We start from the raw sequence: 13,457 nt of genomic DNA, 5'->3' as shown, positions 1-13,457 counted from the left end.
TAGCCAACATTTCAATTGTCTAAATCTAAGGTTTGAGATCAACTAGCATCTCATCTGTATTGGATCAAAAAAGACAGGTAATGCTGGGTGCCATCCATATTCTGATGATAGTTGTTTGTAACCTTTTAGTCAGCCTGGTTAAGTATAAAGTGCTCTTGTTGCTGAAGTTGATTAAACAAGAGTCTGCTGATAATAGTTTGATCATTTAAAATGGTTACCTTGATTTTTTTTTCTGTTACACAGATTGCTCGTGTGAAAGTAGCTGCTTGTGACCAATACACTAAATGTGCAGACTGCTTGGCTGCAGCTGATGCTTACTGTGGATGGTGTACTTTGGAGACCAGGTGGAATATTTTTGCATTTTATAACCCTCTGACAATTCTGTTCAATTCTGAACAGATAATGATTACAGATAATGTTATTGTAAACTTTCACCAGATTCACTGACTTGTACAGTAATAAATAGCTGATGCAGACTTCACAGCTTATGTGAATATAAATACAATCAAGACATTGTTGGATAAATAGCATTTGAACAATTTTCAGTTTTTTATGAGACTTCACACATAAGCTCAATTATTTTGTGGGGGGAAATCAATAAGTATACTTGTGTATTATACTGTGCATGAGATAGTCTAAGGCAGCATTGATTTTGAAAATAGTAAAAACTCATGCAATCCGTAATTATATATTAGTATAAAATTATCTGTCATATGTATTATGTCATTTCTTTTTTCACTTCAAATGTGATAGGATAAGTCAAAATATTCTTTTAAAAATTCTTTATGACACTAAGCATAAGAAAAGTCATGGACAGCATGCATATTTTGAACTAGTCAAAAGTCTTTGTAGGAAACAGGACAGAGCCACAACAATCAATTTATGTTTTTAAAGAATATTTTAAGAGAGTCTAGGGTAAACAGAAATAAGACATATGAAATTGAGGGAAAACATTGAATAACTATCTGACGTTCTATTAAGTCAGCAAAGTTCAAAAGCTGACCATCTTATTTCCATGGATTTAACAGCCTTTTTTTCCTGTATCTTTGTTGGGAAACAGCCAGGCAGGCCGGGTGGAAGGCTCAAGGGTGGAGTTAGCCTGGAGTCACTGTGCAACCCCTGTAAATTCCTTGGAGTTATATCTATTTGTTCCCAAGGGAAGGCTGCCAGTCTGGGGCGATTCTTGATAGGCAGAAAAGAATAAGGCAGTTAGCTTGAGCTCTGCAAGTGTGGGTCTGGTTGTTCATGCCTAACAAACCTTAGATATATATATTTTAAAAAATCAAGATAAACAGAAGGCAAACAATGGAAAAATATATGAATCATTCCTAATTATATCTCCTGTGTTTTGATTATGAGGTTAACATTTTAAGATAATGAGTATCATACTTAGTGAAACGACAAACATGAAGAAAAGTTTTTCAGGAAAATTAATAATTGGTTTTCTTCTAAAGGTCTGGTGTCATAAATGTTCTACTTGTTTTAGATGTTCACTACAGCATGAATGCGCCCATTCGGAAGAGTCTTATTTCTGGATCAGTGCCAATGAGGGAGTACAACAATGCCCTTCAATGACCACAATGCCTTCAGAAATAAATATTGAGAACGAAAATGAGGTACGCGAAGTAGGAATTGCAATGTCTGTGAATAGATTCTCTTAAGCAAAAGGAACTGATTGTAAAGCATTATGAACAATATTTAAATAATTTATCTCTCTGTGTGTGTGTGTCCCCCAACATCTCATACTGTAACAGTAACTCTCGTCAGTATGCAAGGATTACAACAACAGCTATAAACAATGTTCCATGTCACCCAAGGTAAACAATAAATCCCAATCGTAAAAAGTCACATCAGCAGCATAGTGAAAAAGCCTTGTGAAAGGTTGTCAGGATCAGAGCCATCTAGATCTCTGCAGAGGATACTGTTCCACTGGGCAAGTGTTGATACATAAATGGCATCTTATAATTTTACCGACACAATCTCTGAATATTCGGCTGCACTTGTTATTTTTACTCAACAGAGCAGCAGCTTTCCTCCAAACGAAGTTTAATCTAAAAATACAGTATTTTCAAAACCTGTTTGTCAATGTAATTGAATTTTTTGTTAATCTATTACAATGACAACCTTTTGTTGTTCACTTTTAGGGTATGATAATCCAAATAAATGGGAACATTCCAAATATGAATGGAATGGAAATAGCTTGCAATTATGGAAATAATATCCAAACCACTGCTAGAATTCATCCCCAATCTCACAACCAAGTAATTTACTGCAGTTTTCTTCCCAGAGAGAGCTATCCAGCCTTTCCATTAAATCAAGGTAGGTATGAAAAATGGTGCTTTAAATAATGATGATGTAATAATGACATTAAAGATGAGTTTCTTAATTTTCTTAATTAAATTAAACTTCCTTGATTTTAATTTGTATTTAGTATTTGCATTTATTCAGGTAATGTTCCTATAGTTGAGACACGTTTCATTAGATCAGTGATGGATTTCTGAAAGCTTGCTTTGTTGAAATGTATTTACTGGTTTCTATACATACTCTGCATTATGAAGTAGCCTATTGGATTTTTAGGCCAATCCTGTGTTCTGCCCTAAAAATATCCTAGGTATCTATACTGATTAAACTGCACAGGTACACAAAATTCCTTATAAATGCACAAGAAGTACTGTGAACTACCCTGTTTTCCCCAAAATAAGACATCCCCTGATAATAAACCCAATCAGGCTTTTGAGTGCATGGCAATAAGGCCAAGCGCTTATTTCAGGGTTCAAAAAAAATATAAGACAGGGTCTTATTTTCGGGAAAACAGGGTAGAACCAGAACCAGACAAATTTTTAAAAAACTTTAATTCTTTCCTTTCAATATTTGAAACACATGTATGCACAATTTTTATGCCTTTGTCTTTACATTTGTCTCATCCAAAATAATATAAATTAACTGTAAGAGAAAGTCACATTAAAAATTGTTCCACCTTCCTCTCAGGCAGACACCCTAGTAATTCACATAACCATGGAGAGAGGGGTATATTACAATTGGACTTGTAAAATTCTGGTTTTATAACCACATTCAACAAAAGTAGTATTAGCCATTCTGTGGAGTTGATTCCTGATCTGGTCTACCTGGTAGGGCTGAGAAGTTTATTTATTTATTATTTATTTATTAGTTCAATTTATATATGCTGCCCTTCTCCGGAGACTCAGGGCGGCTTACAATGCATTAAGCAATAGCCTTCATACTTTTGTATATACCTGCTTAGTAGGGCTTTTTGGCCCTCCCTGAGCGATGTTCTATTTTATACAAAGTCAGCTTATTGCCCCCACAAACCGGGTCCTCATTTTACCTACCTCGAAAGGATAGAAAGCTGAATCAACCTTGAGCCTGGTGAGATTTGAACTTGCAGTAATTGCAGGCAGCTGGCAGCTAAGTACTACTTTAACAGCAGCAGTTTAGTCCACTGCGCCACCAAGTTGCCAGAAAAGGAATGAGAGAATGAATATAGATCAGTGATGGTGAACCTTTTTGGCATTGCATGCCAAAAGTCTGAGCGGGCGAGCGCTGTTGTGCTCCCGCGTGCCGGAACCCATAATGCAATGCACATTCCCATTTACGCATGCGTGCACAACACTCTCCATGCTCCCTCTACACATGCGCCCATACTGAGCATGTGTGCCCCCCCATGCCCCCCCACTTTTTCCAAGTGGGCCGGCATACCTCTTACCAGAGGACAACTAGGTACTGGCCCGTTCCCTGGTGAGACAGCTGTTCCCCACCTGGCGCATGGTGCTGCCAAGATGGCGGGGCCGAGACTGCCCCCGAGGAAGCTCCGAATGTGAAGCTTGCCTGGGCTCCTTCCCACTGGGAGCTGCAGGTCGAGCAGGTGGTGAACGGGGACAGGCTGCACCTATCGCCACCTAAGTGGAAAGCCCAAAGAGGGGCATCCCAGATGCATATGCTGCCCTCAGCGCTTCCCCGACACCTGCCTGCCTCCGCCACCGCTGCCGCGCCTTGCCTGTTTCCCCAGCTCCTCTTCTCTAAATGAGCACTCGGCAGCTGGAAAAACAGGAGCCGCCATATTCGCTCAGCCCCACAATTCTGCTCAGCTCAAGTTCATGGAAATCATGTGGTGGCCCTTGAAACTTTAGGAGGGAACTGGCTCCGAGATCGGGAGGCAGCCTTTGGTGGAGCCAGCCCGATGGGAAACTGAAAAGAGAGGGCTTTTCCCTTCTTCTGCCTCGCTCGTGGGCTGTGGGGTTTGGGGTGGTTCTAGAGCCGGAATTCTGATGAGCTTGGCTGATGATTGGGCAACTCCAGAGCTTCCTGCTACACGTGTTTGTTCTCTTGCCTATCTTCTTTCCCTGTTTAAAAGATCTGCGCATGTAGGGGGGAGAGATCTGACTAAAGAGCTGTGCTTTAGCTGTGCTAAAGAGCTGCCTCCTGCCTTCCATGATCTCCAAAGTTCCTCCCCCATCGAATCCTAGCTTTCTTCTGCCTTCCACGATCTCCAAAGTTCCTCCCCCATGGAATCATAGCTTTCTCCTGCCTTCCACGATCTCCAAAGTTCCTCCCGCATCGAATCCTAGCTTTCTCCTGCCTTCCACGATCTCCAAAGTTCCTCCCCCATCGAATCATAGCTGTCTCCTGCCTTCCACGATCTCCAAAGTTCCTCCCCCATCGAATCATAGCTGTCTCCTGCCTTCCACGATCTCCAAAGTTCCTCACCCATCGAATCATAGCTGTCTCCTGTCTTCCACGATCTCCAAAGTTCCTCACCCATTGAATCATAGCTTTCTCCTGCCTTCCACGATCTCCAAAGTTCCTCCCCCATTGAATCATATCTTTCTTCTGCCTTCCACGATCTCCAAAGTTCCTATTTGGAACACTCTGCCTCCGTGCATGCATGGCAGAGACCGGAAGACCAGCTGGCTGATGGGAGGTGCACGCATGTGCGGTGGACCTGGGCTGGGGCGACGGCTGGCGTGCCGGCAGAAAGGGCTCTGCGTGCCACCTGTGGCACGCGTGCCATAGGTTCGCCATCAAGGATATAGATAGTAGTGAATTTATTCTTATATTGTTACAAAGAACCCAAGGCAGCAAACATATCCAACATATCTTCCTCCTATTTTCAACACAACAGTAATCCTGTGAGGAAGTTCAGCTGAGAGAGAGTGACTGGCTCAAAGTCACCCAGTTGGCTTTCCTGGCTAAGGAAGAATTTGAACTCACAGTTTCCTGCTTTGAGTGAATTTATTTTTTAAAAAAAGCTCAGGCTTCTTTGAGTGAGGGAATGATGATATCATTAGTCTTAAAAGAGATAGTAGTATCTTCTGAACAAGCTGTTATTATGGCAAGTCCAATTTTCCTTGCACAACATCTCTGATCTGAAATTACATAAGTCTCCCCCAGCCCAGGTGCTTTCCAGATGTGATAGCATCAACTGCAAAATGCCTCAAACTTAAATGTCAGTTTATATAAGACATGACATACATCTGCAGGATATTTGGGATGGTGTCATCCCTTCAAACTAGACCAGATCAGGAAACAGACTCCACAGAATTTACTGGAACTCTTTTTAATTGGTGCAGGATATGGTAACAGAATCTTGAAACTCTGACAGTATTTTGTTCCCTTCCTCTTATCCATATAGTCCTCAACTTATGACTGCAATTGAGCCCAAAATTTATGTTGCTAAACAAGCCAGTTGTTAAGTGAGTTTTTCCCCATGTTACAACCTTTTTTGTTACAGTTCTTGAATGAATCACTGCAGTTGTTAACTTAGTAAAATGGTTGTTAAGTGAATCTGGCTTTCCTTTTGGCTTGGCTTGTCAGAAGGTTGCAAAAAATGATCATATGTCCCCAGGATACTGCAACTGTCATAAATACATGCAAGTGACAAGCATCTAAATTTTGATCCTGTGACCATGGGGATGCTGCAAGAGTCGTAAGTGTGAAAAACAGTCATAAGTTTCTTTTTTCAATGCTTTCGTAACTTCAAGCAGTCACTAAACCAATGATTGTAAATTGAGGACTATCTTCTACCAAAGAGAGTTAAGACATAGCTAGCTGAAGTTTCTTTCTAATGGTCTCTTCCTTAAATCATGTTTTACTAACTGTCCCCATAGACTTTCTCCAAGGCCACTTTCCTGATTCAGTATAGAGTGTCTCAAATCAATGTGAAACAGGTATTTTCTAGGTGGAACACGTTGAGTCATGTAAAAAAAAAAAAGCCTTATCTACAGTATTGAACACTTTTCCTATGACTATCTCATTCATTAATGTTACTGGCATATACAGTTTTTCAGCCTGAAAGTTAAATTACCAGTTTCAAATCACCGTTTGATTATTTGTTTCACTTTGTTTAGTGAAAGTAATTTATTATGGTCATACAATACTGAATAAATCTATTTATAAAGTTTGAATCCATTTATCTTGGTTACAATTCAGGAGTCTTGCCAAAACAAATACTTTATAAGAAAAGCCTGACTCTTCAAACTACTGAATTTATGTTAAATAATGGTGCATGAAAAATTGCTTCAAAATAAAAGATGGATGATTATGTCAACTCCATTTGGTTCATTTTCAAAATTCTTTGAATCTCAATTTTATCCTAGCCAATTTTGTACAAAAAAGGGATGTTTCTAATGCATTTTAGGTACAAGCGCCATTCCCAAATTTAAAAATGTAAATATATTTTTCTGTATATTCTGATTCACATATCAGTTTCTCAATATTTAAAACAAACATATATTTTTTTCCTAACGAACATAAATCATGGAGATTATTTACATGCCTAACACATAATCATTCACAAAATATGTATTGCCAGCTTTTCCTGTTTCATATATTAATTTGTATTTGTAATGTAACAAAATAATCTTGGGAGTATTTGGAGAAGTTGAACTCTTGAGAAACTTCATCTCTTGAGTAAACAACAGTTTTGAATTTTTTTTTCTTTTTTCAGACATTTATGTTGTCTTGAAAGTAAACTATGAAAAGAGCTCCCTTGTGACTTGCTTTTTTTGGGGTTGTTTGTTTCAGATCATGTAATTATTCAAACTGCAGTACAGGTCAATGGAAAAAACATTGTGTGGGCCAATTTCACCATCTATGATTGCAAGAGAACTGGAAATATTTATCCAAAGACAGCGTAAGTGAACTCATGGTCTGTAAATTATAGAGAAAGGCAGGTTGCTTAGCTTTGATTTGCATCAGAATCCACTGGTCAGGAATCCCTTTATCTTTGTTGGTGGTTTCAATTTAAGCAGGAGGAAATATTCAACATTTTAATTTTTTTAGATAGAGTCTTTCAAACTGTGAGTTGCAATTCCTTGGGAATTGCAATATTGTTTGTTATAGCACTATGACAAAATACTCAGTATATCCATAAAAATCTGCTATATCCAAAATTTCAGGAAACATTTGAACTTGTTTTGATTAATTGTCATGGATTGGAGTTTTTTATGCAGTTATTGCCGTATTGGATATTGGCGGTTCATTGACACGGAACAAAAATAATTGTATTTTTCTTCTGTCATAAATATTCATATTTCTGCAGCATTTGTGCCAGCAAGGCATGTATTTGTAGTCTTTGAAGTGTCTGGAGGAGTGTATATATGCTTGTGTAGCTCAAGAGTTTTTTTCCTGTAATTTTAACAAATGTTAAAGCAATTACTAGTATGCTTGCTACTAAAGAGGAGAAGCAATTCTTCTGACGGATCTCTGTTGACACCTCTTTGAATATAAAATTCCTTACAAAAATCTCTCCCTGAATTTTGGAGCAGGGTACAAAATTAATACAAAGATTTAAGAGATCCAGTTTGGTCTAATGGTTAAGTCACCAGTCTGGAAAATAGGAGGCTGTGAGTTCTAATCCTGCCTCAGCCATGAAAACCAGCTAGGTGACTTTGGGCCAGTCACTTTCTCTCAGCCCAATCCACCTCACAGGGTCGTTATTGTAGAGACAATAGGAGGAAAGTGGATTGGATATGTTTACTGCCTTGAGTTATATGAAAAAATTATAAAGACAGGATACAAATAAACGAATATGAGAAGTCTATAAATATATTGAAGTCTGTATGAGACAGGACTATAAATCCATAAAGAACAAATATTGATGAAATATAAATGTAGTATGAAAAATATGAGTAGCTGTCTCAGAAATGAAAACTAGGAATCATGCAAAAATAATCAAGTTCATCTTTCTAATTTTTTAAAAAATGATTTTGAATGTGACAATTTCTGTTTGTTGGAACAGTTTTTTTTAAAGTTATAAAGTTTGTAAAGTTTTTGTAAAGCAGTTATCACTGTTTCATAAAATTATTACTAAATTTAAAAAAAAATTTTTTTTTTTTGCCCAGTGCTCATTCCAGTGAAATTTTTAGTTTTATTGTGAAGTAAGAGATGGCAGAAGCAGAAACATATTTATTTTTTAAGTGGTCACAGTACCAAACAGTTGGGAAACCTTGTTGTAGATTTACTAAGCTAGAATCACTTTGTTATCTACAAGGTATTTTGGATGCCGGGCAGGATTGGCAGGAAAGATGGTATAACCTGCCAAGAATTGCAGTGACTGGGTTTTAGAGCATTTCAGGCCATCTGGATGCGTTGATGGTTTGGGGCAATTTTTTCTTTCCCATTTTCCCATGATAATATTCTTGACTGAAAGCTTTAGACTTAACCCTCAGAAAGCTGATATAAGAAACAAACAACTACATTTTTGAGATTGTTCAATTTATATGTGGATATAGTTGAGTATCATGTTTGGCTTAATTTTAATTCCATCAGTTATCAATAGTGTGGCAGAAGCTATTTTTCACATGATTTTTCTTGCTATCCTTTTAAAGCAATTTATTTTGGGTTGTTAGGAGTTATGGATAGTAGCAAATGCAATCTAAGGTGCATTGAAAGACAATCTCTTCAGTATAATTTTAAAAATTCTGAGTTAAGAACAAGCAGATTTTTTTCACAAAATGGCTTGCCAATCCCAAAGTATGATACTAATTATATTAATACATTACACTAAACCAAGTTTAACTATAATTTATTGAATTAACCAAAAAAAATCTCATCCCTAAGCCAAACTAGCTGTTTACAATAGAAATGAGAAAGGGGATGTATTTATTCTACAAGAATAGTAGCGAAAATAATAAGCAAAAATGTGGAAAAAAGACATAATAAAAATAGAAATCAAATGACAGAGCAGAAATAGGGCTGCATAATAAATAAATTAGATCTATTCTAAAAGAATAATTTACTTGCATGGGCTAATACTGAAATTACTGAAATAATATTCTTCAGAATTAAAAAGTAGATGTAAATGGCTGGAAACATGCTACTTTTTATATGTGATCTTGTTTGCTGAATTTAAGTTGGTCATAAATATCTGAAAGGTGCAATTCACAGTTCAGGAATCCCTCTCTACAATAATTTGATATTGAATATATACTATTTTGGGATTACATAATTTATGATTTCCCCTCCTGCTTAAAATAAAACCTTCACCACAACCAACAACAACAATATATATGTGATTACATTAGAAGGGCATGAGTTGAACTGCAGGGTCCTTGATGGCATCCATGAACACCAATGAGCAGTCCAAAGACATGATGAAAACTCTTTAATTAGCTAACACAAGGATAGACTTCACCAAAATTACGGCTGGGAGATGTGAATGTCCAAAAACACTAGAGAATTCCTGGAAGCTTGGAACTCAGACAAATCAGCCATCAACAGGCATAATGAGATAGACAACATCTACATACCATTCAAAAGAGACAATCAAAAAGCTAAAAAAACCACAACACCCCTTGATGAACAATAAACATCTAGCTAAGTAAAGCTTAATATCAAGCAGTAAACAACAGCCTAATCAAGGAATCACCAAGAACACTCCCACCAACACTGAAGGACAAGCCACCTGAATATAAGCAAGCCCCACTACCTTCTAGTACTGTGGTGGCTCACTGGTTAGATGCAGTATTACAGGCTAACTCTGTCCATAGCCAGGAGTTCAATCCTAACCAGTTCAAAATTGATTCAGCTTTCCATTCTTCCAAGCTCAGTAAAATGAGGACCCAGACTATTGGGGGCAATATGCTGACATTTGTAAACCTGTCAGAGAGTGCTATAAAGCATTATGGAGCAATATACAAATCTAAATGCTATTGCTATTTCTATATTACCTAGTTGGCTAATAAAATGTCTTTAAGAAAACAACCAAGCTCAGAGAGCACCAAGGATCTCATAGATGTAATAAAATTTGTTTGCTTATCGGACATAATAGTGAAGGATATGGTGGCTGCTCCACCCCATACATAGAGACAGACAATTTAAAATATTTTAGATTTTTGATAGTTTTACCATAAGCCATAACAGAATTTGCAGTTTCATAAAGAAAACAAAGCTTCAAAGAAGAGACTGCTATACTTAGTAAATGTAGTTATATATATAAATTTATTTACGGTCACAGACCAAAATGCAAGCATAGCTACAGAAAAACATAGGAAAAAGAACATCACGAACAGCCGGCCACCGGAAGCCCCAGCTGGGAGGGACCACAGCGCTCTCCTCTAATGGTTACGGCTCTTAGAAAAAATTTTGAGACCTGAGAAGTAGTGTATGAGGAGCCATCCCCTAAACAATACAAGACCAAATCACTATCATTGGGCCCACAGAAATCTGTCTCTAAGAGAGACATCAAATTAGTCCTGGCTACGTTGTACATGGGGCAGTGTAAAAGGACATGCTCCACAGTCTCAACCTCCGCTCTACCACAGGGACATAGCCGCTCGCCCCTTGGAAGCCTCTTGAATCGACCGTCCAGCAATGCTGAAGGCAAGACGTTAAAACGAGCAAGGGAGAAGACTCTTCTATACTTAGGGATGGTTAGAGTATAGAAATATGAGGCCATCCTCAGTCCAAAATTATTAAGTTGGCTGAAGACCAGAGGGGAGCAGGTTTTATTGGCTCTAGCTCTCAGATATTGTAAGTCTATGTCCACAAGCCGTTGGACTACCCTACATTGGGCGTCTTTAAGGCCATAGTCTCCCATGGCATCCCCCGAAAAACCTAACAGGTGGAGTTTCTTTGTCAGATCCCTCTCCCATCGAGACGTATAGGGGTCAGCTAACACCAGGGAGAGGTAGCTGCCAGGGGCTGCCAAAAAGAGTGCCCGAAACCACCATTTAAAGGTGTTGATCCACGCCATGCATTCGACTGATCGAATGCCCAGTTCCAGATACATTGGAGCAAAGCCAACACAGGGAGGGAGACCCAAAAGTTTCCTTAAAAAAGCAGCCTGGGTTCTTTCAATACATTCCTTGAAGCCCTGTATCCATATCGGAATTCCATAAAGAGTTTGGGCCAAGGTTTTGGCTTTGTAAATACGCAGAGCAGAAGGAATAAATTGGCCACCTTGGGTATAGAAAAATCTTAAAATCTGCTGATGGCTACAAAAAGCTGAATTCAGCACCTGGGTTCGGTGTCTAGTCCAAGCACCAGTGTTCTGAAAATGTATACCTAAATACTTAAAATGGGAAACCTGCTTAACAGCATTACCCTTAATAGCCCAGTTGTGTAACTTCCGGGCACTAGAGAACACCAAGACTTTTGATTTGTCGTAGTTAATGGACAAGTGATTCTCAGCACAGTAGGACCCAAATGCAGAAAGAAGCCTTTTCAGGCCAAGCCTCGTCAGTGATAGGAGGACCGCGTCATCAGCATAAAGGAGAAGCGGGATCTTCGTTGTTGACAGCTTTGGGGCGTGAGACTCAATACATCCAATATAAGAGGCCAAATCAGATAAAAATAGGTTAAACAAAAGAGGAGCCAGGAGACAGCCCTGCCTTACTCCACTCTTTATCGGGATAGGGTTAGAGAGTTCTCCCTGCAAACTACACCTGACCTGACCTAACCCTATACTTAGTAAATGTAGTTTCTTTTCTATATTTCAGATGTATCAGTTGCCTCTCAGCTAAATGGAAATGTTATTGGTGTCCTAGAAGAAGCTCCTGTGTATCCAATGTGACTGAATGTGAGAATTCAGTACAGATTACTGTAAGGCACATAACAGTATAGTTTATTTTTTTTTTAATTCTTGTTTTGTTTCTCTTGTGTTGGGAGGAAATAATTGCTGCCAACAAAGGCTTTTTAAGAAATACTATAGAAATGCTTATGTTCAGAAAATGTTGCATATCAAGGGGGTGGGGTGTGGAGTGTTGGAGGACTGGATCTGGATGCCTTTCATAGCATGCTTTCAAATCACTGAGATTTCCAGTGCTCTACATCTTATTATATTTATAGATTGCCTAATTCCATTACAACTGTGTGCGGCATAAAATATACAAAATTTAAAATAAAACAATCTACACAAAAAGAATATCTGGAGAAAAACAACTAATGTTTCATTAACAGCTAAAAGTCCTCAGATTCACAGATGAACCATTGAAGCTCCTCTGTCTTCTGATTTATTCCTGTGGTAGGCTGTAAAAAGTTGTTGGAACACTCCAGCAGTCATCACTACTTCTGTATATCTGATTTAAAAAAATCCAGAAAGTTTGACTAGATTGGTCTCTTCCTTTCTCCTTTACTCTAATCAGAGAAATACAAAACCATCTGTTTATATCTTCTTTCATTTGCATGTAAATCTGGGTAAGGTTCAATTTACCAACTGAGAAGCTTTAATAGGAATACCAAGATAACCAAAGGAGTCAGAACAAATCCGATTGCTTATTACATTATTACTGGGGATCCAGTGGCATCAAGTCTGATGTGTTCCAAATTATAAAATAACCAGATAGAATGCCAAATTTACATATTATTGAAATAAGATTGGAAATTGGGTTCTGAATTATGAATTCTGGGAAACCAGTAATAATTTTATCACTGCAGAAACTTCCAAGGAATTTTTTTTTGTCAAGAGATTTATGTTTAATGTGTATAACTTGTTCCTGCCAGTCTTATGATGGAAAGTTGGTGACTTTACTGCAGCTCTCCTGTAGTCCTTTAAACTGCTGGCAGCTTGACATTTAGAGCTTCTATTGCTGAAAACTGAATGGCTTGAAACAGTGATTTTAGTATATCGAATAGATTAGTTCTGTATCATCTATACCTTCTTACTAGAGATAAGGTTCTCCTTCAACCAGACATCTTTTCTCCCAAAGGTTATATTTTCTGAAATAAAAATCCAGATATGGTTAACTGAATTCTACTGTGGATTCAAAATTGGTATTTATTTATGTTTTTGATACAATCTACAACCTCTGACCATACATTTGCTTATGCTGAATAAAGCAATTGTTGCTTTTAGGACTCTATTTTTCAAGAAGCTTCTTTGTGGATAAGCTGTCTTCTCCTTGCAAACATTGTTCACTAAGCATATGATGCTTTCTGCTTTAGAATCTCAGATTAACTTTTTATGGAAATTATATACTTTCCAATAGCTTCTTGACTCT

General features: G+C 38.0%; 1 protein-coding gene across 1 annotated transcript in view; it reads left to right on the top strand.

Annotated features, from left to right (window-relative positions):
• Positions 1-13,457, top strand: part of PLXND1 (plexin D1) — a 184,086-nt gene that overhangs the window by 61,908 nt on the left and 108,721 nt on the right. Inside the window, exons 4-8 of the mRNA XM_070933595.1 lie at positions 244-344; positions 1,487-1,616; positions 2,145-2,319; positions 7,042-7,150; positions 11,958-12,060. Of these exons, the coding sequence (XP_070789696.1) occupies positions 244-344; positions 1,487-1,616; positions 2,145-2,319; positions 7,042-7,150; positions 11,958-12,060 (618 nt within the window). The remainder of the gene's footprint in view (positions 1-243; positions 345-1,486; positions 1,617-2,144; positions 2,320-7,041; positions 7,151-11,957; positions 12,061-13,457) is intronic.

The sequence above is a fragment of the Pituophis catenifer genome, unplaced genomic scaffold, assembly GCF_029215685.1.
Source record: "Pituophis catenifer annectens isolate HBS135680 unplaced genomic scaffold, rPitCat1.0.hap2 SCAF_2, whole genome shotgun sequence".
In the NCBI taxonomy this organism is placed as follows: domain Eukaryota; kingdom Metazoa; phylum Chordata; class Lepidosauria; order Squamata; family Colubridae; genus Pituophis; species Pituophis catenifer.
This window is presented reverse-complemented; position numbering and strand designations above follow the sequence as displayed.